At 45.0% G+C, this 26824-nt stretch overlaps 1 protein-coding gene across 1 annotated transcript in view; it reads right to left on the minus strand.

Moving 5' to 3' along the window:
- Positions 1-26824, minus strand: part of CACNA1I (calcium channel, voltage-dependent, T type, alpha 1I subunit) — a 441973-nt gene that overhangs the window by 133879 nt on the left and 281270 nt on the right. Inside the window, exon 5 of the mRNA XM_015419166.1 lies at positions 1463-1622. Coding sequence (XP_015274652.1) covers positions 1463-1622 — 160 coding nt within the window. The remainder of the gene's footprint in view (positions 1-1462; positions 1623-26824) is intronic.

Here is a 26824-nt window from a genome sequence, read left to right on the forward strand (position 1 = left end):
CAGGAGAGGATCCTGAAATAGGGAAATGAGACAAGTAGTCCTTCCTTAAGGGAAATAGCTCCTAGTAAAGGTGTGTATGTGGGGGAGGTGATCCCAATCAAGTGACAAAGAAGGAAAACTGGAACTTGTATGTATGTTCCTGCCTTCACAAATATAAATAATTTTGAGACAAAGAGGCTTATACCTGTTTATTTAAGCAGTGACTGCCAAGAGATCTCTCTCCACATTTTTAAGGGCCTGTCTGTAGAACCACTTTATTGTGAATCTATTTTATTGTGACAAATGATCTATTGTTTATAATTATACAGTTACCTCACTCCTATTGCCTGTTCAGTGAAACAGAGAACAAGAAAAAGGACTGCCCAGCTAAAAAAAGAAAAAGGTTAAGTGTGGGGAAATGTTATATGGGCTTCTGATTCTAATCGGAAGGGCAAGTGTTAACCTGTTTGCCAGTTCAGATGCCACAACAAACTGTGGTTACAGCTAGGTAGGAAATTAGAATAATAATATAAAAAAGCTGAAAAGGGTCTATAGACCATCCAGTCCAGACCATCCTGAACTGCCCCACCCCCCGGTTAAAAAGAAAGAAAGAAAAAGAAAAGAAAGAAAGAAGTGAATGAAAAGGTAGAAGGAAGTTAATGAAAGAGTAGTAGGAGGATTTTGAGACAGGCTAGCAAGAGTACAAAAGCTTCCTTTTTTAAAAAAAAAAAATCACACATATCCCATACTCAAGAAGGCTTCTTCACATCATTCCGAACTGCATAGCAGATACATTTTTTACAGCAAATGGGTAATCTGGTGGGGTGCCAGTATATGGAACCATTTAACACACTTCTTTCATAACATCTGACAGCAAAGCTTCCCATAATATTGAATCCAGAGTTAAAACTGTAGAAGAAAACTCACAGAAACCAATTCATTTGAACTCACATTAAAAAATTAAAGCTGAAGGAATAATTTTAAACGTAACTTTTTGCAACTTTTCAAGACGCACAAATTAGTCTCTAGCATACACTGTACTCATTTCATATGAAATGATGGAACATGGATTATACACTGTGCAGAGCTCAAGTGTCAGACTAGTCATCATTAAGCACTGACAGCAAGGTGCTCAAGGCAACCCACCAGAAGCCTTCTCCACTGCCCTACTGTTGATAGTTATCACAAGCTCCACATCTGACACCCATACGAACACCACAGGACACCACGGGGAAGCAGGTGGGAGGTTGCTGTCAGCTGGAGATTGGTTGTAAAAGCAGGAGATCTCCAGGCCCCACCTGGAGGCTGGCAACCCTAAGATATGGACACCATTCCTGCCTGCTCCCATACTGTTCACTGTTGCTTTCACAGGGAGGGGAGACCTTCTTCTGCTCCTGTATGGAAGCAGTCTAAAAAAGATGGAAGAGGAGACAGAAGGCTTCACATCTAGAAGAGTGGGTAGAGTTATCTGCTGTTCACTCACATTGTTAAGTTCTCATCCATGAAGCAGCGGTTTCTCAGCAGCCCAGCCCACAACTGCACTCCAATGATGCCGAAGATGAAGAAGACAAAGAAGCAGAGAAGCAGAACATTCCCCAGCATGGGCAAGGTGTCCAGTAGCAAATTTACCAGGATCCGCATGCCTGCAAGAGGGAACAGGGCCAGGAAGATCATGGCCAAGGAGAGAGGGGGGTGGTGAAGAAGAGGAGGAAAGCAGTAAAAGAGAAAAGTAAGAATAGGAACAGTAGAGAAGGGGGGGAGACCTTATAGGAAGAAATCTTGGAGGAAAATCAAATGGAGGCAGACAGAGAAGCCTTCTACAGTTTTGTAACTTTGAACTAGGATTAAGTCTGAAGTTCAATAGCATATTTGGCCTAACGGTTAATCCTGCCCAAATGTACCCATGTGCCACTTTTTCTAATCCTTATATATTATGTATATGGCACCTAAGATAAGCATTCTCTAAAAATCAGGTTCAGGGAATTCAAGGGTCTTAGTTTCTGCACTTCTAATATATGGTAAATGTACTGGATTTTAAAATTTCAGGACTGCAAAGGTGCAACCCCCTCACTAATTAATGCAAAAAAAAAATTGAGTTAGCAAAATTACTTTCTTACAATTCTACAAATCCTGTTCCAGAGGGGTAGGTGTGATAGCATGTGCTTACCTGTAGTCCATTTGAGTTTTACACAGAAATATCACAACCACACTATTAATCTCCCCCCCCCCCAACCAGGAATGTATATTTACTAGCTGAAGTTCAACCTCATGCATCTGATTTGATTAAAGGGCTCTCGTCTGCAAAAGCATGTGCCACAATAAATCTATTAGTCTTTAAGGTGTCACTAAAGTGGCCTGTTTCACACTAAAATACATTTCTTCATTATCTTGATGAAGTTCTGAGACATCTCGTAGTTAAAGAACCCTTATGCAAGCCATGTAACCATATTCTGGAACAGGATGTCTCTTAAGTAACTATCTCCTAATGAAGCAAATATTTTAGCCAAAAATGTATAGAGAATTTGTCAAAACCCTATCTTTCCACATATTATTTCCTTTGAATCTTGCTTGCTTTAAAATGTTCAAGATACACATTTCTAAAAACAATCAGATGATAAAGCTTTGGGGTTTTCTTCCTTCCCATTGGTCCCTTAGGTTTCCAAACCAGTAGATCCCAGAAAAGACTACACACTTTGCAAAATTAATAATATTTCCTATGTTCTCCAGGGTCACTTAAATGCTGTAAATCTTTCTGAGCATCCATCACATCCTTAATCCCTCCCTCTAACTATCCCACCTGCCTCTCCCTCCTCAGCTGAGACTCCCTACTGCAGGGGTCCAGGGAATTACATGTTACAAGATGCTGCATGTAGGCCAGCATATAATTAACTAATTAGCTATTTATAACTAGTTCATTACTTCAGATGGCTGGGGAAGGCAAAGGGAGAGGGAAAGATAAGATTAGGATTCAGTGACAATCCCTTGAGGCACCAGTTAATCCCCTTTTTATGCCCACTGTCAAGTAATTAGCCACATCACGTTGCGCTTTACATTTTGTCTCATTTTCCTCTGTTATTCTGTTCCTGCTTTGGGGAATAGAGGACTCTGAGCTCAGAAGAGCGCATGGAACTGGGTACACTGGAGGGAAAGGAATCAGGGCATTCAGAAATGGAAATGAATTTGTGTAGGTATGGATATCAATTACCATGAAGGCATCTTGAGAACTTTTGCAGAGCAATTGTTGTGTACAATAACCTTCTTTTTTTAAATCCATGTCACAAGGAGAAGGGAAAAAATTGGAGAGAAAGATGCCCAAAACTGCTTACATATCACTAATGGCAAGAGAATAGTGCTATGCACACAGCCAATTACCAGTAGAATTAGCTGCAGGGCCTCTGATTTTATCAGCAATATAAATGGATAGTAATTATACTGCTATTTGTATGGCATTAAAATTCCCTTGATTTATTGTTTTAGAAATGCATATATAACTAGTGATGAAAAATAATACATGTTTTCCCCCTTACTACTGATGCTATTTTCTATGTGCGCGCGCTCACACACACACACACACGACCTTCGAATACAGAAGCTGTGTAAGAATGTAAAATTATTTCATGGATTCCATTTATAATTTTAATGTAAAGTAAGTATCACAAAGGAATGAGGAGGCAATTGTGGGCATGACCTCCAAGTGTACAAAAGGCCCATCGATGGTAGTCTAGTAAGAAAGGAACGGGAATGTCTAGTGTATCTTCCAGAAGAATTTTCTCATGGCACAGATTTGTGGGACAAGTTATGGTCAGCAACCTACAAGTTTGTAACATCTCCAGGTTGATTCTTTTATGTGTTCCCATGTCTTGTGTAATACCTTTCGAAGTGATTCCATGAGAACATAAGCACAGGAAAGTTACAACAAAATGGATTGCCCACTTAATTTTTCTGAGGACTATCTCACAATTAGGAAGTTACAATAGAAAACTTCACTCATAAAAGTAAAAGTCCATAAATAACCCATTCTGGAGTATCTTCTTTGCTTGTCAGCATTCATAAGAACAGTTCAAAACACCAACACATAAGCACTATATGCTACATCTTAACTGGCTTTCAAATTTATATGATGCATATATAGAAGAAAACAATGGGAAAAGAACAAAGGAGAGCAAGGCAAGGAAGGGTAGAAGTATTTAATCTGAAGGAATCATGCTTTGTGGCTTCAGTAATTTGTGTTGCCCCCAAATGACATATCTCAAATCAGTTAAGATTATCTTTCTTTCTGCAACAATTTAGGAGCCACACACCCCATCACTTCTGGGAATGCTAATATGAAGCCATACATATGCACCAAATTAGAAAGAAAAAGACATGTATGTTTTTTATTGGGAGGGATTTTGATTTTCAGGATGAATGAGACTGCAAATGAACATGTTCTCAGTGGAGAATTTGAGACAGGAGTGTCTCAGTTCAAACCCAGCTCTTGGGGTCAGTAGAAAGCAAGAGCAGAAGGCTGAGCCTGTTTCTGGCACACCAATTAATAAGTATTCATAAGAATGTAAATATCAGTGTGCTTTGAGGAGGAATGATCAAATAGTCTCTTCTGATCTTGAACACTATGAGGTCAATTCAAAGCCTCAGGCTCCTGACTTATCAAAAGGTAGCAAAGGGCACCTGTCAGTTTGCTTCTGGAGCTTCAATTATTCATAGAATCTTTTCTGAGGATTGTTGGGGCTGCCATTCTTCACTTTGTCCTGACTTTCTGATCTAGGCCAACAGAAATAAGAATGTCATCAGTTATCATCTGTCTGTCTGGGTCCTGCCTCCAAAGCTCCTCATTCACTCAAGTACTCTCCATGTAAGGAAGCATTACCTCCAAGCTGTGCCAGAGACAAACAGGTATACCTTTGAAAAATATATATCTCTTCGCTGTCTCTCAAGGACAAGGCAGGTCCAATAATAGCAAAACAGCATAAAATTGTAAAGGCAATCAATAATTAAAATAACCACTGAAAAAGATCATAAAACAACCTAAACCAAGCAGCAGCAAGTGGAAAACAAAACCAGAATAAATTAATACATTCACAGCTCTACTGCAGAGAACTCCACAAAACTAAATAATAATGTAACAGTATAACAGAAGAAAATTCCAACAAAGTTAAAGTGTAATGTAAGACAAACAAACAAGACTTGTACATGGCTATAACATAGATGCTAAAATACACAATAATAATAAAAAAACATGGTTCAGTTTGGTCACAGAATGCTACTAGAATGCAGTCTGGTCTTTGTTGCATGGATGTCTTTCAGTTCATGAGACCCAATGAAGTACTGAAGTGGCTTAAGACCCACTACTTCTAGGCTGAACTCTTGTTCTTAATGGCTGATAGTATCAATCCAGGTCAGGAAGTAATAAATTCATCTCTGCAGTAGGGTGTACTTTCAAATGACATAAATACTGTTCAGTGGCCAGTATTCCATTCTTGGTCAGGGTTCTTGAGTGTGTAGTTGTTATGCTGTTTCAAGCATAATCTTGGAGGAGATGGATCCATTTCAATCTGGATTCAGGCCTGGATGTGGGACATAAATGGCATTGGTTGCTGGATTGCTGATCATCACCAGGAGAGCAGAAGGGGGAGTGTGTGCCTGCTAATTCTTTTGGACCTCTTGACAGCTTTCAGCTGTGGTATCCTTCTGGAGATGCTGGCTGGGACAACACAACATTATGGTTTGGTGATTCTTCTGCTACTTGGCTGGCTGATTCCACAAAATGCTGTCAGGGGACTGAACGAGTGCCACTAAACTAAAGCTCAGTCCAGAAGACTGAGGTGCTCTTGGTCAATGACAAAGCTGCTCAAGATCTGAGGAGTTGGACTGTCCTGAAGCAGGCTGTTCCTCCTATGAAGGAGCAGGTTTGTAGCTTGGTAGTGCAGGTTGAGCCCAGCCAGGTATTAGAGGCTTGAGTCTCCCCTGGGGCGTGTGTGTGTGTTTAATGCCATCAAGTTGATTCTGAGTTATGGCGACCATATGAATTAATGACTTCCAAAGCATCCTATCATTAACAGCCTTTCTCAGGTCTCCCAAACTGAGGGCCGTGGCTTCCATTATTGAATCAATCCGTGTCATGTTAGGTCTTCTTTTCCTGCTGCCTTCAACTTTTCCTAGCATTATTGCCTTTTCAAGTGAGTCTTGTTTTCTCATAATGTGACCAAAATACAGTTGTTCAGTTGTTTTCGCTTCTAGGGAGAGTACATGTGTGATTTGATCTAGAATCCCCTTATTTGTCTTTTTAGTGGTCCACAGTATCCACAGGGCCAGCCCAAGGCTTTTTTGCACCCTAGGTGGGGCTACCTTCTGTCACCCTCCGCACGTTGCCAACCTCCAGGCAGAGCCTGGAGAGAACTTACTCCAACTTCTCTCCCCCTTTGGAGGCTCCAAAGTTGCCTCAGCTCTGCCCAGGGCCGGAGGGAGCTTGGCCCACCTTCGACTGCCGGGGCAGCTGCAGGTGAGCCGAGCAGAGGAGCGCGCCAAGAGTGGCACAGGGACAAGGCCAGGCCGCTTCCAGGTGCCTTGCGGCCGCGAGCACCCTCCCTCAGGCTGGGGCTCCCGTGCCTGGCGGCGGCAACGAGGAGGAGGAAGGGGCCCCTCATCAAGAGGGGACCCGCAGGCAGGGCGGGGAGATGGCGGCACTGGCGCCCGGGTTCCCCCCTCCCTCCCCCAACTTACCTGGCAAACTTGGACGGTCGGGCTGGGAGAAGAGCGAAGAGCTCAGGGGTGCCAACGCCGTGCAGCTCGCTGCTCCTCCGGCCGAGTCTCTTCCCTCCCCCCCACCTTCGCTCTCTGTTTGTGTGTGTGTGTGGTTGTGGGGGAAAGGCGGGGGGGAGTGTGTGTGTGTTGGGGCCACGTTTTGCCGCCCCTCCTTCCTCCCTCCCTCCCCTGCTTCCCTCCCTCCCTTGCCGGTGCAGAGAGAGAGAGAGAGAGAGAGAGAGAGAGAGAGAGAGAGAGAGCACGTGAGAGGGGCAGGTGGGCAGAGACCAGGGCCTCGATCCCTGCCACCTTTCCTGTCTCTCTCACCGGAGGGGGGGCTCAGCTGCTACGGGGCCAGAGGGCGCAGCCCCTGAGCGCTTCCAGCCTCCACTCGCTCGCCAGCTGCCTCCTCCCCCTCCTGCGGCGGGGCCCGGCAAGGAAGCCATCATTCAGGGCTTTTATTTATTTATTTATTTATTTATTTATTATTTACTTAGATTTATACCCCGCCCTCCCCGCAAGCGGGCTCAGGGCGGCTTCCATTAAAACATAAATTACATTAAAATACAGAATATACATCATACTGGGGGGCTTTGGCACCCCTAAGGGCCGGCCCACACTCTAGGCGAATGCCTAGTTTGCCTAGCGGGTGAGCTGGCCCTGAGTATCCAGATAACTCTCTTCCAACCCCACATTTCAAATGAATCAACTTTCTTCCTGTCAGCTTTCTTCATTGTCCACCTTTCACACACGTACATAATAATGGATAATACAATGGCATGAATTATCTTGATTTTGGTCACCAGTGACACATCCTTACACTTAAGAACTTTTTCTACCGCCTTCATGGCTGCCCTTCCCAGTCTTGATCTGGTTTTTGGTTGCAGTCTCCCTTTTGGTTGGTGATGGAGCCAAGGAATACAAAATACTGAACAATTCCAACGTCTTCATTGTCAGCCTTAAAGTTGTGTAATTCCTCAGTAGTCATTACTTTTGTCTTCTTGATATTCATCTGTAATCCTGATTTGAAACTTTCTGCTTTAACCTTCATTAGTAGTCATTCCAAGAATCTTTCATTACCTTTTATTGGAAACTAGAACACAGAGGTGAGGTAGGTAGCTATCAGAGTCAGTGCTTCAGCATTATACCGTTGGAATCTCATCTCCTTTGAGGCTTACCTGGCACCTACCTTAATGTCCTTTAGGTGTCAAGCCAAAACATTTCTTTTCAACCATGCTTTTAACTAATGGGATCCTTCTTTTTAAACAGTTTTTATGACTGGCTTCTAGCCAGGACAGTTTTATAAATATCATTTTAGATGCTGAATGTTGTTTTTATGCTCCTGGCCTGTTCTTAATGGATTGTTTTATTATCAATAATTCTTATGCTATAGTTGTTATCATTTTATTGTATTACTAGGGATAAAGCCTGTTGTAGAATTAAATGAGCTCTAGAAAGAGTCTCTGGGCGAGTGCCCCAGCCTTGGGCACTCAGTGTCCATTTGCTGTGGTGACTTCAGCAGGGTATAATGACCCAGAGTCCACCATTTTCTCCAGGGAAACTGATCTATGCCATCTGAAGAGTTGTAATTCTGAGTGATCTCCAGCTCTCACCTGGAGATTGGCAACAATGGTTCCCCAAGAGAAAATGGCTGGTTTGGAGGGTGGAGTCTATGGCATTGTATCTCTTCAAACCCCCACCCTCTCCAGGCTCCACCCACTCAGCCAACCTGGAGATTTTGTGGTGGAGAAAGGCATTGCCAGTGAAGAAAGGCACAGTGAAAGGAGGCCCCAACCCAATATACTGCCTAGACATCACTGGAGTTTCCTGCCTTGTTCTGGAGACCCCCTAGACAAATTTCAGTGTTACTAAAAAGCACCAAAAAGTAAGGAGAGAGGAAGCAGAATTTAAAAAACCCAATAGCTGTGCTCTAATAGTTGACATGCCCTGTTAAGAAAGTGGCAAAAATATCTTCAAGATATACATTCCACGATGTCCTAGAGAGTAGATATTTTAACCCCTGGATTTTACATCAGGATCTGTATTTTTAATTGCATCCTGAACACTTACCATAATGTTCAGAATGTCATAGCTCATTATATACAGGAAAAACTGCAACATCCAGTATCAAAGCCAAGAAAGATCTTATTGTGTCAACCAAACGGATCCATTTGAAGGATCAGATATTCATTAGGCCCCCATTAGCACCGGGAACACATAATGAGAAAGTAGGTATTGTGCACCTATTTAAATAGGTACAGCTGAAGAATAGGAACATAGCCATCAGCAACAATACCCCCTCAAATGATGGCCTTACTTATATGAAGGCTATGCACAGCCCAGCAGGGGCTTCAGTGGAGCTCTGGGGAAGGTTTATTAGAATCCTAAAAACCTAATTCATTTTTATATAGATATAAAAGAGAGTAAATTTATAGCCTTTGCTGATATGTTCAAAAGCCTGAAAACGTGACAGCTATGGCTGTGGTCAGACGAGCAGTTTGATCCGATGTTGCTGTTCCCTTGTGGATTTAAAGTGCATGATCAGTCAGCAGCATCTGCCTCCCATTCCCCAGTTGCTGGCACCTGGTTCTGTCCCATCCTTGAATCGGAGTTAATCGACCCCAGGGATAGTCCAGTCTTTACAGATGTCAGCATTTTCACTTCACATTTCCAGATGTCTGAACTTTCCCATTGCAGACTGAAGCTGGTTGGGAAGTGTGAACCTTCAGGTCCATCTCCGCCGTTTAAAAATTTGTTGGCAATGTGCACAATAATAATAATAAAAAACAAATTGACAGCACGCTCCATGGTTGACATGCAGCACTAATCTGGACAACCAACCATGGAGTGAGCACGCAGTGAAGCTGGTTCAGGGTGTGCTGTCTTGATCAAACCTTTCCACTACAACATAAACTTGTGTAATTAGAGGAGCGGCCAGACCACGCCAAGCCTGTTGTCTGACTGCAGCCTATGTCTTAAACACTCCTAGTGTAGACAGTAAATATTTGAGTCCCCATCACACAATATATTTTGAACAATTTGGCAAAGCCATGCCACATCCTTTTCTCATCCCAGCAGGTTCCAAGATTCTTCAACTACAGCAGGGTGTTAAGGGGGAAATACAAGATGTACTTCTGAGAATACTAGGATTTATTTCCTGAAATTTCTGACAGTGAAAACATTTATAAAGCAATATTCCCTTTGCTAAATCTAAAATGTAAACTGTCATCCCAGTTAACTGAGGAACATCACCTGAAATTCCTCAGAACTACATCTTCATAGTTCACACAGCAGCTGGTCCCACAGGTGTTTCCTACAAGAAACAGTTAAATGGGATGGACCCATTCACCCAAGCACTTGGAGACTTGTGCCCAGTAGCTGAAGATCACTTCAGGGTCAACTCACAGAGACTTTATGTTCCCTGAGTGTCCACCCTGATCTTTTTTTATTAGACTTGTGCTGGGACTTCTGTGCTCTGAACTTAATTCCCACAAACCTGTGGGGCCCAGTTCGGGTCAGAACTGTGGCATACAGGGACAGTAGGCTTAGGTCTTCTCCCCCATGCTATCTTCCTAGTTCTGAGGAGTTGTTACTTTTCATATGTACTGATGGGCTGCATATAGGTTTCCCAAATGGGGCAAATAGTCGCTCCCTTGGGCCATTTTGGTTGGGGAAATGGCTATGAGGGGAGAGGCTTCAGTCTCCTGACTGGAATCGGGTCTCCTGAGAATTAAGTTCCAAGCACAGACCTTCCAGCACATGTCTGATCAGAATGACTGGGGCAGAAATGTATGGGGACATGAGAACTTTATAATGTGTGAATTGGCCCTATGGCTGCCCCATCTTTAAGATCTCATGGGTGTGTAGCTCTCCTTCACACTTTTTACTGTGGGAATGACTATGGGAATCTGGCTGCCACAAAGAGTGTGAAATGATTCTTAATGTTAAACTGGAAAATGGTACCAATAGAGAACTGATTGTGCACACAGCCTATAGTTTACAGCCAAAGCAGCTGTGCTGTGATGTCCATTAATAAAAGATAAACTGCATTCTTTAAAAGACACATCTGTTTACAACACTAAGAACAATTCAGAGAGCACAGTCCCAATGAGCAAAATCAAGAAGTTTCAGATTCCCACTCACCTCTTCTATAGCCCTGATCTGAACTGGGACTGTCTGTGTGTGTGTGCAGTTTCCTGTTAACAGTTGGACAGAGATCCATGACCTTTGTAGCATTTGCTTTGCGCTTTAGCACCCACTATTTATATCATTTTCAGGAGAATTATGTTAGCCGCATATAAAGAAAACATATAAATTAGCTGCGACACTTTTCGTAATGACGCTAATTTCTGATGAAATTTCCAACTAATGATGTTTTTCTAATATGGCTCTGAGCGATTTTCCTCTCAGTTACTAGCTTAAAAAAAAAATCCTCGGTGACAAACCCCCTCCCCCCAGCATGCCCAGAGCCCCAAGACTTAGAAAATTAGTCTCACTGTTATTACTGTTTATCCATGGGTGTCACAATCAGTAGGAAATCTCATGAATCAGTGGTGTTGCCTCCTGTCCTGTTGCAGGACTTCTTCTGAGGATGGCCTTTCCCTAAGGGCAGCCCCAAAGTCTGAGGACTTTAATTTAAAGAGCTGCACATGGCCACAGGGTTAAACGTCCCCAAAGTCTGGCATGAATGCCCTCAAAGCCAAGTTAAACCTTTTCTTGCTTCTATGTTGTAGCAAATTTACCCACTGAACAACACTTAGCAGCTGTGGATTAATTTAAACAAAAATACTGAGATTCTGTTACAGTACAGTATTATGCATCCAGTACCATGCACAATGAGTTGCCATGTACCTAATGTCATTAACACAACACACAAAACCAAGACTAGTTTGCCTCTACATGGGGGCATGAAAAAATGCGCTGTTGCCGCAGCAGGAAGCAAGCTATGTGGGAGCAGGTGGGAATGGCATCTGTATGCCCCCTCCCCATGCAGCTTGCTGACGCTGCCCCATGCCCCTCCATTGCATATGTACAAAAGCATAGATATGACAGAGATCAAGATAGACCGGTAACCCTTTCAACTAGAATTAAGGAAAACGAGATCTGGTTTAAAGGGGAAAACCTCAGGAGGCCCAGGAGTCCAGCTCAGAATGAGTACAATGTCATGTGGATGCCCCAATTTAAATTGGGGGCTTCTTGGGGTTCTATTGGGGGGGACACCCCTCCAAGTGGAAGCAGTCTAGCTTGTGCTCATTATGAAGGGCTGGTGGCACTACATGAAGGTCACAGTTAGCCCAGAGTCTCAGTGAAATTCTAGGAGCATCATTCATTCTGCCTGCTGTACCTCCAAAAAAAGATGCTAGTGGTGCTGCTGGTAATCCTAAGAAAATGGCAGAGATCAATCCTCTGTCCAAGGGCAGAATTAACCATCCTGTTTCATCCTAGGGTCCTTAACACCTGGCTGGGAAGGTATGGTTTGCCATGCAGAATCTTGGAGCAGAAGGAGGGGGCTCAATGCTTCCCTCACCGGCCAGTACAACCCCAACCATACCCTATTATCTGCCTTTTCCCCAGTCCACGTTCTAGTCCCATGAATGAGAGGGGAAAATCTGTGGGTGGCACATGGGATTCTATTTACTAGCCTTTGGGGATGTACAAGGACAGGGTCTGCAACAGAGAGCTGTTGTAAAGTGCAAACTCTTCCCAGGTCCCCATAACCTTATATGTATGCTTGTATTGACTGGTTTAAGGGCAAGCACACTCACTAATGTGCATGGCTCTATTTAGTGCCACAATGACAACTGTGGGCTGTATTTATGCACTTTCATCCATTTGGTAGCTCTTGGGGTCATGGGCCTAATTCCTGTGGCTCTATCCCTTGCTGGATAACTCACACGTTACCCTTATAAAGAGGTAATTCTCTCTTTCTCAACATATATCCATTCTAGTCTGAAGTGTAAGAGAAACAGTGCACGATTCAGCAGGGGAAAAAGTTAGCTTGGGCCCTAACAGGTGCCTCTTCAATAATAGTTTCTGAAATGCCTTAGAAAATGGATTCTTTGCTGTCTTCCTCTCCCGCTGCTTACGTTTCCGTCTTTTTCCTCCCTGTCAGCCTTTCTCCCCATTTGCTTTTTAAATTCATAACATCTTCTCAGTGTGTCTATTTCTCTTGCTGTTCTCCGAGTCTCCTTCCCTATAGGCTGTTGTTTGGAGGTCTCTGTCCTTTTCTCCTCCCTGTTTATCTTTTTTCCATTGCCAGAGCAGAAGCCACAATGGCTCGCAGTGAGGAGCAGCGGATCTGAAAGGGACAATGACCTTTCCGAAGGCAGGTTCTGAAAAACAGTCTTTCCAGGGGAAGAGAAAAGAGGAAGGCCTCGGCTGTCCGAAGAGAAGGGGAAAGAACATCGATGAAGCAACATCAGGCAGCTAAACAGACATCAAGGACATCAAATATGAAAAGATTTACTCTTTACACTGAAGAAAAGCACAATGAATTAAATATGCATGAACAGCAGGTGAGGGTTCTGAGGGGGGGAAAACCCACTGTTCTGTCTTTTCTCACTTGCCCTTGTTGAGATTTGGGGAGACAAGACTGTCTGAAAGAGGACCTAATGGCGTTTTCTAGCTGGCAAATATCCATGAGAGCACAACATTTGTGAAATATATATTTAAATATAACACTTCACAAATACTGAATGTATACAGACAGTGTCAGTGTGTGTGTGTGGGGGGGGGGGGGGGGGAGACCGCTGGACTGGAGAACAGAACAGAGGAGTCTATCTAGGGTTGCCAGCTCCATGCTGGAAAATTCCTGGAGATTTGGGGGGAAGGTGGGAAGGACAGGGAGTTCAGGAGGAATGTAAGACCATAGTCTACCCTCCGGAAATGCCATTTTCCTCAGGAGAACTCATCTATGTAGTCCGGAGATCACTTGTAATTCTGGAGATCTCCAGGTCCCACTTGGAGGCTGGCAGCCCTAAGCCTGCATGGTAACACCATCATCATCATGGCTATACGAAACACAGCACAAACCTCTCACTCAGACACGGCACTTCTAACTGCAGCCCCTCTTAGGACATCACATCTCAAGAGCAGAAGCAACTACTCAAATACACCAAACCTAAAGGATGTAGTTTTGAGAGGGGGGAGGGGAGGGGTTGCTGAACTTCTTTTGGGAGCTGGACAGAGCAAATCCACTGCCTTTCCCTGAGGGGGGGCATCAGGGCCCTTTTCGACAAGTTTCTGTCAACTTCAGAGAGTCCATGACTCCCTCCAGACAGTTCCTGTCAACCCCCATTAGTTTGGCTGCCACAGCTGAAACTTTCTTGAGCGAAGCAACCAGCATGTGCCAGCCCTTGGAAAAGTGGAGGTATAGCGTGCCATCTAGAAAGAGCAGAGTAGAGGATATGAGCGGCAATTAATATGCACAGAAGTGTTTTGTGATGATGTTCTTACTCTTAAACTATTTATTATGCCCTCTCCTCCCCATCTCTTCCAGGGCAAGCAATGTTCTCATGTCCATTTCTTAACCTGAGTCTTTGTAGGAGTGTTTTGTTCTATTCTACTCCTAAGCAAAATTCATCACCCTACTATCTCATACCCTATTGCTATCAATACAATTATGAAAAAGATACAGTCTGAAGGGAAAGATACCAGAGGGCCACATCACATAGTGGTTTACCCTCAGGCTATGCTCATGAGTGGGTATGCACAGGTATACAAGATGAAGCAAGGAACTGAAGTATAAATCATACACAGATACAACTATAGGGATTCCTGTGATGGCAAAGCTGGGGGAAAATGCTGCAGTGATTGCTTCCTGCCACATCCACGTAAATCTGCTCAGGTGACTGTAAACACACACAGCCAAAGAGGATTCAAGAGTTGCTTGTATATAGAGACAATTCAATGTGTGAATAAAAGTCTTGACTAGTCATTGTTCCAATAAAGCTGACAGGAATGATTTTTTCCTCAGACTTAAGAATCCTTTAGACTGAAGCTGAACTTACTGGGGCAAAAGTAAGTACCTTCTTACCACCCTATCCGACTCTGATCTTCAAGAAAGCAAATCTCACGTTTCTTCCCCCTCCCCATTTGCTCCTACAACTAAGGGTGTAGACTTTCCAATTTCCCGGGGGGGGCTGGGGCTGGGCCAGAGGCATTGCTGTGCTAGGAGCAAGGGTGGCTCCCGGGGGAGGCTGAGCACTTTCCTGAAAATTTCGGCGGGGGCTGAAGCCCCGCCGCCCCCACGAAGATTACGCCTATGCCTACAACCAGTGCAATGCTTCCAAGTATATCTTCTCCCACTGACTGAATCTCAAGTGAGACCTTTCTCCTCCCATATATCTTGCAAATTACAAACACATTACTGAGCAGGATATCCTAGGATGGTGTAGAAGTTCAGAGATAATATTGTGCAGGCAGAGAAAACTAGCCCCACCTTTTGCACTGTTCTCTGTATGAAATATTCTCCATCATCTTTATGCAATCCTTAGATAGGATGTGAAGTGAGTGAGGGCCAAACTAGACATTGGCTTTTTAAAAGCGGGTTACCCGCAGCCCTACAACAGCTATTAATGGCTATTAAAAAACAACACAGAGACTATTTGGCCTTGGAAAGCTGCTGAGGGGGGAGGAAGGGCTCCAGTCTCCACCCCCAGCTGTTTTCCGCAGCAAAACAGTTTAGGGAGGGAGTTATTCCCCATTTTCGCTGTTCCACATGGAGTATTCTGTACACATGGAGCAAAAAAAACATGGAAGTAACTCCCTCTTCTGTGCTTCTTTTGGCATAGAAAAAGCTGAGTTGATTAAGTCAAACAATTTTATAGACCACATTTTTTTCAAATGCTATTAGGTGCCATAAAATAACCCAATCAGTCTCATTGAAGATACGAAGCTCCCTTGATCTGTCCAAACTGGTGTGGTCTAATCTGACTGGCAGTGGCTTGTTACTGAACCTTTCCCAAGACCAAGGAAAGCATCTCCATAGCTGGAAGAAGGCCAGTGTTCCTCTCCCAGTTTGGTGTAGTGGTTAAGTGTGCGGACTCTAATCTGGGAGAACCGGGTTTGATTCCCCACTCCTCCACTTGCACCTGCTGATGTGACCTTGGGTCAGTCACAAGCTCTGGCACAGCTGTCCTTGAAAAAGAGCAGTTTGTGTCAGAGTTCTCTCAGCCCCACCCACCTCACAGGGTGTCTGTTGTGGGGAGGGGAAGGGAAAGGAGTTTGTAAGCCGCTCTGATCCTCTTCTTCTTCTTCTTCTTCTTCTTCTTCTTCTTCTTCTTCTTCTTCTTCTTCTTCTTCTTCTTCTTCTTCTTCTTCTTCTTCTTCTTCTCCAGAGCTTTCCCTGCACATAGCACCTTCAAACTCCAAGAAACCTTTTGCCAACTCTAACTGTAACCCTAATCCTGTTAGAACTCTTGGTCAGCAAAACAAAGGGTTAAATTAACTAATGGAGCCACGATAGCTAAATGGAAACTCCATTATCAGAGGGAGTTTAACTCTGAATACTAGATACTGAGGACAACCAACCAACGGTGGAGCTGTTGCCTTTATCCTGCTTATCAGCATCCAGAGGCACTCAGAGGAGCATTGTGGAAGCTGAATTCTAAAGTAGGGATGTTGTGAGTTTCACAGTGAACACATTCAATACCTTGTTCAACAGCTGTGATCACATGTGAACCAAATGTCCCATCTGTTTGCCTGTCCGTTGACCATCTTGGGCAGCTGTTGAGCAGCTTTGTACCTGTGCAGTAGCAATGCTGGTGGAGTTTCATTTCCTTGTCTTACACTTGCACAGTTGGTGAGATGTGTCTTACTTAGGGTCATGGATGGTCCGATCAGGCCATTAAATGAAGTGAGTGACGAACTCTTCTTCCATAAGGCTGTGCGAAAATGCACATGGGTGAAATACAGTATAATGCACTTATATGAACACCAAATTGTAAGACTTTAAAAAAAAAGTTTACATATAATTACTGACAGATTTATTTGCTCACTGTTTATTTATAGCATCAGTTGCCAAGTGGTGTGTAGTGAAAATAGGTCTGTGAGGAAGAGGAGGACTGCCATCGGGTTCTCTGAGAATGTGCATGTGTGAAGAACCAACAGTTGCTCTCTACAGTTTGAATACTTGAAACCTAACCTGACTGATAGGCTTGCTCTGCTGGCAAACAGAGATGGACAATCAATCGACTCCTTGGTTGCAACCAGGAAATAGATGGTGGGCCCAGCTGGTGTGTGTTCGAGCATTCCTACTGCAGACTAGGGGTGTGCATTAAGATATTCCTGGGCCAAAATTAAATCTGAAATTCCCAATTTTATTTTAACTCCAGGATACCTAAAGCAATTCATAATACTTCTGAAATTCGAGGAGTAAAATAAAAATTTATCTCCCAGAATTTCAGGAATGTCTCAGGGTGGCACAAGTAGAGATGGAGAGAAGCAGGGACCACACCCCAGCTGGTCTCAGGCACGTTGGCTCCTTAAATGGCCATTATTTTCAACAGGCCATTGAGAATAATGAAAGATTTTGTTCACTTACCGTGAAGCTTCCTTCTCGGTGGTCTGGGAGTGGGCGGTCCTTTAATCCATCACTTCCTGGGACTTGGCTCCTCCTCTCCACTTGCAGGGCCAGCCAAACTTGATCCTGGAGGGGAGGGGCCTGTCCTCTGGTTCCCCAGTTCGTTACCAAGCCGCTTGACTCCCCATCATCTGCAACCAACTGAACAAACTAACAACCCACGACCCACTTTCCTCCCATATGGGAACAAGTGCACCGAGGCCAAAATAATTAACCTTCAACTTTATTTGCAACAGAATACAACAACACAGAAGCAATACAGATTTTTAGAATAACTGAGATCAACAGAGACACTGTACATCCCTCTCCTCAGATACCACTCAACTCCAACACTAACAGACCACACATCCCCAATGAGAAGTGGAAGCCGTTCCCTCCAAACAGGGCGGGCAGGACCGCCCCACTCCCGGACCACCGAGAAGGAAGCTTCACGGTAAGTGAACAAAATCTTCCATTCTCCAGTGGTCCTGGGAGTGGGACGGTCCTTTAATCCATCACTTCCTGGGACATAAAAGAGCAGTACTCCCCAGGGTGGGTGTGACGACTTCTGTACCTCACAGGGCATGTTGGAGAACCCTCCTACCAAACACAGCCGAAGCTGAAGCCAGCTCATTTAGGTCTCCCACCAGTACCAGCCACATGTGCTACACCAGCTGAGAACCGTGAATAAAAAGGGGGGGGGGTGCTTTAGCACGAAAAACACACCAAACACAGGAGAAATTGGACTAGGCCAGTACTACTGGCCTGTATCATCCATCTCCCCACGTCCACGTCCCGAGCCGAAGCTACCATGGTTCAGTTGGTCTGAGAGCTCTGCATGGAGCCACAGAATCACCCCTCCAAAGAAGCTGAAGGTGATAGGAAAAAACACTGGCTCCAGCGCAGCACGGGATCGCGCCAGTCAAAAGACCGTGCCACCCATGTTCTCTCTGCCCCCGCCTTTCTCCCTCTGCTCTCCGGTGCTGCTTCTAGCACCTTGGCGGGGGCAGGCTCTCCGGCTGCTGCGCCCGATCGGGGAACTCCCAATGCTACCGGCAGCCGTTCTCCAGTCTCAACAGGAGAACAGGGAGGGGTGGGGAGGTAACCAGATCCTTTCCCCATCTCCCCAAGACCAACTCACTTGCTCTTCTTTCTTCACCTTTCTTCACCTTTATCTTCAGGATCTTCGTGCTCACCAGAGCACAGCCAAGACGTCCTGCTTCGAAGGCAGGCCCGGAAGAACTGGGGAACCAGAGGACAGGCCTCTCCCCTCCAGGATCAAGTTTGGCCGGCCCTGCAAGTGGAGAGGAGGAGCCAAGTCCCAGGAAGTGATGGATTAAAGGACCCCCCCACTCCCAGGACCACCAGAGAATGAGCACTTCCCAGCTAGTCCTCAGTGTTGCCCACCGTGTTTCAGATGCTTTGCAATTTAGCATGCAGTGTAGTAGACTTGCCCTCAGAGTCCAGACACCAGGTTTACTGCCCATTAACTGCAAGATCAGGACTACCATGCTGCATTTTAAAATTTAAAGGGTTTAAAGGGCTGCAGCAATGCCATGGCCCAGCTAGAGAGTTCTCTCTCTCTCTCTCTCTCTCTCTCTCTCTCTCTCTCAGCTACACTTGGCAGTTGACCCCACCCTCTCATCCATTAGATGCTGAGCCTCTTTGGCTGTTGCTTGCCTTTCTTTTTCATCATTATATAGCACCTCTCTTTTCTCTCTAACCTGGGCTTGGAGCTATAGCAAGTTAACCTTTTTGAAGTTAATTTGTTCACATTAAGTTAAATGTACCTACATGAATATGTCATGTAAGATGTGCTTCTATTTTTGTAAGTAAAATTTCTCTTACCGGGGAGCAGTGCATTTTTAAAAAAAAATTCAGGGCATGATTTTGCAGAGCTGATATTGCTGGACCCAAACTATGTCCCAAAAATGGATTTCTGGAATTCTATTGGCACTCCCCAAACTTTGGGATAACAAAATAATGCCCTTCCCCAAATCTGGAAAGGAAATTAAAGTGGAAATTTGTGAACTGCGCACTCCTATTGTGGACTAGAATGCACGTTCTGAACCGTGTTTTACCTACTTATTTACTATAGCATAAAGAGGGGATTGGTTCTGAACTGGGTAGCTCAGGCTAGCCCGATCTCATCGGATCTTGAAAGCTAAGCAGGATGGGCCCTGGCTAGTATTTGGATGGGAGACCTCCCAGGAATACCAGGGCTGTGACGTGGAGGCAGGCAGTGGCAAACCACCTCTGAATGTCTCTTGCCTTGAAAACCCTATGAAGTCTCCATAAGTCAGCTGTGAATTGACAGCAAAGAAAAAAGAGGGGTTCCGCTTCTTAGTTTACGAGGCATTACTTTATTGACAGTTCTATCAAGAACTCCACAAGTGAAAAACAGAAGGAAACAATGACTTGTAAACATTAGCACTTTATGCTAATCTTTATGGGCACAATGCTGTTCTGTTTACTGATTCAAAAGAGGTCTGTTTCCTTAATCTAATACTCTAATATATCTGGCCAGTATATATCCAAAAGTATGAAGCCCTCAAAGCCTATTACTACACAAGAAAATTCATCCTCTGAGCTGGAAGTTGGACATCCTCTTTCAAGGGATGTATTTGACATCAAGCAATACACCTCACAGGAGTGGGATACATATCAAAGTAAGGCAAGAAAAGTGCTGAAGATCACCTTTGCTCCTGGCCGTCTTGAGCTCTAGCTTTTCATAGCGCTTCTATTGCATTACTTTGGCTTAGTGAGTTGAGGACAAGGCTGAGCAACAGGAGAGGACGATTCTATTTTTTACTCAGTGACTCACAAGATTTCAGTCACCCGTACCTAGAATACAAGTCTAATAATAGTAAAAGCACACCTTTATGGATCTTGCAGAAACCGCCACGGCTGACTGATTTTATAAAAGCATAAATAAGTAGTAATAATAATGACTGCAGCAGTAGTACAGCCAGCAATATTCGCAATTTGAAATACTACCAGATCCAGAAGGGCAGCTCTTTTAAAGTTAAAGCTCTTTTAAAGTTAAAGCTGCAAAGAAAGAGTACTACGCAGCTTCTATTGCATCTGCGAGCTCACGCCCAGCACAATTGTTTAGAACGATTCGGTCCATAACGACACTGCCACAAAGCAGGTCAAACACTAGGGAATTGGATATTGGCTGTGAGGCATTTGTGAGCTACTTGGCAAAGTCTTGTCGCTCCGCTGTGACCTCCCCGCCACACTTGAGACAGTGAGTGAACTCGAGGCCCCTTGCACATCTTCTAGTCCGATTCTGGATCATTTCAGTCCACTCAGCCTAGAGGAAGTCGACAAATTGCTCTTGACCGTATGCTCTGCCACGTGTCTCCTTGATCCATGCCCATCGTGGCTAGTGAAAGCTGGCTGTGATGGGTTCAGGGGCACCCTAAGGGAGATCATTAACAGGTCCCTCTCGGAGGGCCTGTTCCCTGGGACACTTAAGGAGGCAGTGGTTCATCCCCTCTTTAAAAAACCATCTCTGGATCCAGCCGAATTGGCCAACTATCAGCCGGTTTCCCACTTGCCCTATATGGGCAAGCTAATTGAGAGGGCTGTGGCAGTCCAGTTACAGAGCTTTTTGGATGATGCTTCCGTTTTAGATCCCTTCCAGTCCAGCTTTTGTCCAGGCCATGGGATGGAGACTGCACTGGTCGTCCTCACATATGACCTCTGGAGGCATCAGGATAGAGGCGGATCGGCAGTGCTGTTGCTGTTAGACCTGTTGGCAGCGTTCGACACGGTCGACCATCAGCTACTGATCCTCCACCTCGCCAACACGGGGGTTCAGGGGCTTGCCTTGCAATGGTTCGCATCCTTCCTTCAAGGTTGGGGACAAAGGGTGGCACTAGGGGAACAGCTGTCCTGTAGGCACCCACTGATATGTGGAGTGCCTCAGGGGGCAGTACTTTCCCCGATGCTGGGCCCCCTTGCCCAGATTGCACAGAGGCATGGGTTGGGGTGTCACCAATATGCGGATGACACCCAGCTCTATCTGTTGTTGGGCTGGCAGTCTGACTCTAACCCGGAAGATCTGGACCGGGCATTACAAGCTGTGGCTGGTTGGCTTAGACTGAGTCGACTGAAACTCAAGACGGAGGTTCTGTGCCTGAGTTGGGGCGGTCTGAGGGTATGGATCCCACTCCCGACCTTCGATGGAGTGCAGCTGGTGCCAGCGTCAGAGGTTAGGAGTTTGGGAGCACTCCTGGATGCCTCTCTAACAAGGGAGGCCCAGGTAGCAGCCACTGCCAAGTCGGCCTTTTATCACCTTTGGCTGATTAGGCAGTTGGTTCCCTTCCTCAAACGCAACGACTTGGTAACAGTGATCCACGCGATGGTCACCTCAAGGTTAGACTACTGTAATGCTCTCTACATGGGGCTGCCCTTGTCTCAAACCCAGAAGCTGCAGCTAGTGCAAAATGCTGCGGCCAGGCTGTTGATGGGTCTTTCCATATGGGAACACATCCAGCTTGTGCTGAAAGCACTGCACTGGCTGCCAATTGCGTACCGGATTTGCTTCAAGGTGCTGGTTTTGACCTTTAAAGCCCTTTACGGTCAGGGTCCAGCATACCTAAGGGACCACCTTTCCCCATATGTTCCCCAGAGAGCACTGCATTCAGGGGCCCAAAACCAGCTGGCCCTCCCAGGTCGCAAAGATGCCAGGTTGGTGACAACCAGGGCCAGGGCCTTCTCAGTAGCGACTCCACACTGGTGGAATGAGCTCCCAAAAGAGATCAGGCCCCTGTGGGACCATTTACAGTTCCGCAGGGCCTGCAAGATGGAGCTCTTCCACCAGGCTTTCAATTAGGAGCCGCGTATGACATTCAAGAAGAGACCCTGTGCCCTGGTAGATCAACGGAGCATGTGGGAACATCATCTGACTGTCACCCGTGGAGTATGGGTCAATCTGAAATTTCTGCTTGTGCACTTTATTTGAAAACTGTACCAGCACTTTAGGATAGTGATTTATGGATTTTAGGATAATTGATCTGATTTTGATTGATTAGTTATGATGAATTTTATGCACTGTGTAAGCCACCCTGAGCCTGCTTTGGTAGGGAGGGTGGGATATAAATTGAATAAAATAAATAAATAAATAAAAATAAAGTTGTCCTCTTCCCCTTGTGTGCTCTCTCCACCTAGCATGACATTCCAGTAATTCATTCCAAACAAGATTGATTAGCTGATATTTGTCACACTCAGGTTCCCCACACTGTTTACCTGCAGCCCCACTCCTCCTCCATGTGATTCAAATGTATTACTCACTCAGAGATTATCCCGCAAACCCAACTGAACACCTCTGCTTGCATCCCAAGTGCATGCCAACTTCTGTAATTGTTTTCAGCACAATTTCCAAGTCAAAGGAACCAAGTCCTCCATTTCTCTGTCTTCCTAGACCCTGTTCCTACTCCCATTCCACTGCTTCACCTGGAGAAGAAGGGCAGAATCCATGGCATAATATAATCCAATAGCCTTTCCTTCATTTTCAATATAATTCCAAGCCTTTTTCAGTCTGTTGATTTGAGTTTTAAACCTAAGTAACTGAGGGATATATACAGGTGAAAAAAGAGGAGCCCTCTGCATCCCCAACAGATGCAGCAGTGTAGTTAGCAGAGCTTACTGTTAGCATTAAACAAAATCCTTATTCACTAACGCTAACTAGGGACACTGGGAAAAACTTCTACCGAGTCAGTTGCCTTAAGCCAGAAGCTGCTATCATGTATGCAAAGCACAGTGGAAACTGAGACAGGACTGGCGGTGCAACTAATATGACTGCAGAAATAGTGACGGGAAGAAAGATTTTCTCCATCAGTGTCAAAATGGTGATGGAATAAGAGAAAGAGACGGTTAAAGATTTGCCGTTCAAAAAGGATGAAGAAAAACTGCACAACTTCAGGAAGAAACCAGAGGTGGCGAAGAGGTAGAAAGCGGCTTCCAGGGAGGCCATAACTGAGAAACTTACAGAGTTGCAGGCAATGAGGACTATCTGGAGTGAACTGGAGCTGTCCTTTACAAAGACACAAGGAGAAATCTACGGGTTCTATCTATCTATCTATCTATCTATCTATCTATCTATCTATCTATCTATCTATCTTCTATCATCCTATCTATCATCCTATCTATCATCCTACCTATCTATCATCCTACCTACCTACCTACCTACCTACCTATCTATCTATCTAGTACTGCTCATAGGGCTATCACCTTAAGCAGAAATCAGAACCAAAGAAAATATTTTAAAAGACCTTAGTATTATTTCTCTTATATTCGATTATTGCGCCTATGAATTTTGCCACTGAGAGGGTGACATGATAATTGGTATCCGATAGTAGCCATGACACCTGGGCTCGCACATTTAGCAGTTCCATATCTTTAAGTAAAGGGGTGACTAAATTAGCCCTCAACTCATCAAATATAGGGCACTCCATAATCATATGTTCAATGGTTTCAATTGTATGATACGAGCATCTGCATGTTCTATTCGAGTATGATACTTTATTATATCTGCCCTCCAAAACTGCCAAGGAAAGAACATTCAGTCTTGCCCCAGGTTGCTGTTGTTATTAATCGCCCCATCCCAGCTTGTGCCAGACTCTGGGCAATGTACAGCAGAGGCACAAAGCCATAAAACAAATGTACAAAACATTAAAAATTCAAATATATCAAAACAGAATGACGATTTGAAAGGACCAGATTAAAAGAAGTCCCAGATGGCATCCTTAAAAGTTACATCCCAGTTCTGGACTGCCTGGCCACCTTCTGGGCAGGGGGGAGAGGAAGCACAAGATCAAAATTAAGGAGAGGGGGAAAGGGAAGAGGGTGCCAGCCACGAAAGAAAACTGTTGAGGAGCCTGGTGGAGCATTTGTATTTTATTTATTTATTATTATATTTCTATCCCGCCCTCCCCGTGAACAAGCTCAGGGCGGCTCACAAACAGGGCAACATGTGCCAATATAAAACATTAAAAACAGAATAAAACAACATTTTTAACAATAATAAAGTGCTCAGTGATGTTACCCAGTTAGTCATATCAAGATGGTGACCTATAGATGTTACCCTATAGATGTTATGCTTCAGCGGTACTGATCCGTCGCAGTACTGTGACTAGATCTTTATAATAGGCTATCCCAATTACCCATTGTTACCACGAGATAATTGGTGGTGATGGTAGTGGCGGGTCCTAAGTGAATGCCTGGCAGAAGAGCTCTGTCTTGCAGGCCCTGAACATCACTGCATTGCGGGCTCTGTGGAATTGCATAAGATCCTGCATGGCCATGATAGTATTAGGCAGAGAGTTCTACCAGGTCAGGGCCAGAACCGAAAAGGCCCCGGCCCTGGTCAAGGACAGATGGACATCTTTGGGGCCAGGGATCACCAGCAGGTTGTTATCTGCAGAGTGTAAAGCTCTCCCGGGGACATGCCAGAGGAGACAGTCCTGCAGATACATTGGTTCCAGACTGCTAAAGGACTTGAAGGTCAGTACCAACACCTTGAACCTGACTTGGTACTCCACTGGAAGCCAGTGTAGCTGGCACAGCACTGGTTGAATATGTGCAATCTGTAACATTCCCATTAGGACTCATGCTGCTGCATTCTGGATCAGCTGGAATTTCCCAGGTCAGTCTCAAGGGTAGGCCAGCGTAGAGCGAGTTACAGTAGTCAAGCCTGGAGGTGACTGTGGCTAGGTCAGGGCGCAGCAAGAAAGGAACCAGTTGCCGAGCTTGGCAAAGATGGAAAAATGCCAGCCTGGTAACATGCGTGACTTGGGCCTCCATCATTAAGGAGGCATCCAAAACCATGCCCAAACTATTGACAGATGGATTCCAATCCTGAAGCCTCCCCCCTGCCACAGAACCTCCATCTTTGTTGGATTTAGGCTCAGCCTGGTCTTTTTTAACCATCCCACCATGGCCTCCAAATCCTTGGCCAGATTTTGCTGGGTGGAAGCTGGGCGGCCATCCAATAACAGATACAGCTAGGTGTCATCAGCGTAATGGTGACACCTGAGTCCAAAACTCCGCACCAGCTAGGCGAGGGGGCACATATGGATGTGAAACAACATCGGGGAGAGGAGTGCCCCCTGAGGAACCCCACATAGTAAGGGTTGCCTAGAGGATACATCCTGTCCCAGCACCACCCTCTGTCCCTGACCATGGAGAAATGAGGAAAGCCATTGAAGGGCCACTCCACGAACTCCTATGTCAGCGAGGCAGTGAGCCAGAAGATTGTGATCAACTGTGTTGAACGCTGCCAGGATGACCAGCAACAACAGCAGCACTGCCCCGCCTCAATACAGCTGCCTGCGGAGATCATCCATCAAGGCGGCCAACACCATCTCCATGCCATGGCCAGGGCAAAAGCCAGACAGGAACGGGTCTAATGCCAATGTGTCATCCAGAAAGCCCTGGAGCTGTTTGGCTACCATTCTCTCAATCACCTTGCCCAGAAACAATAAATTTGAAACTGGGCAGTAATTGGCTGGATCTAAAGGATCCAAGGATGGTTTTTCTAGGGCGGTATAACCACAGCCTCCTTAGGACCCTCCACAGTCTCCTTAAGACTCTCATGTGCAACTTTCCCAAGCAATCAGTCTGCTAGCATCAGAATCACATTGAACACAGGGGTTCTGTACTTTTTTCTTTCCTTTGCATTTTCCCAGTTGACATCCTGATTTATTTTCTTACAGAGGTGCCTTAAAAAGGAATTGCAGAGTGGCTTACAATCACCTTCCCTTCCTCTCCCTACAACAGACATCCTGTGAAGTAGGTGGGGTTGCGAGAAAGCTCTGAGAGACCTGTGACTGACCCAAGGTCACCTAGCTGGCTGCATGTAGAGGAGTGGGGAATTAAACCTGGTTCTCCAGATTAGAGTCCTGCCACTCACAGTCCTGCCACTCTTAACCACTATACCAAACTGGCTCATACAGAGAATGCTCTATATGATTGCAAGATCAAGAAGGTTCGTGCATGCTATTGCAAGATCAAGAAGGCTATTCCTACAATCCCTACCAATTTCTATTCCTACCTCCTACAACTGAAGGATTCTCAAAACATTCTTCAGAGAATGAGATGGTAGACAGCAGGTAAAGGGTGGTTTTTTTAAAATTATCAGCCTAGTAAAATGTTTCCTGAATGTAACAAACTATCACAGGACCTTACAATAATATGGCTTGAATACCAAGTTTTGTTACAAGCAAATTAGGTGTAACAAACCCAGGCTGCTGGATCGAAAAATTCCCAGAAGTCATTTACACCATCTTGAGCAAATGAAGAGAATATTTTGGCTACACATTGGGCTGGCACACATACCGGATTCAGTTATGTTTTATGGATCAAAAGTGTTTGGCTTACTCCTCTGTACCACATGGCAGTTATAGCAAAAACTGCCTTTGCAATGACAGCTCTGCTATGGGAACTATTTGGGTGCTGTTATTTTAAAAAATAGGGGGGAAATGAATGCAATAGGTAAACCCTTTGCACTTTTAATGACTGCAGTCTGTGTCAATT

The sequence above is a fragment of the Gekko japonicus genome, unplaced genomic scaffold (assembly GCF_001447785.1).
Source record: "Gekko japonicus isolate JY-2015 unplaced genomic scaffold, Gekko_japonicus_V1.1 scaffold37, whole genome shotgun sequence".
In the NCBI taxonomy this organism is placed as follows: domain Eukaryota; kingdom Metazoa; phylum Chordata; class Lepidosauria; order Squamata; family Gekkonidae; genus Gekko; species Gekko japonicus.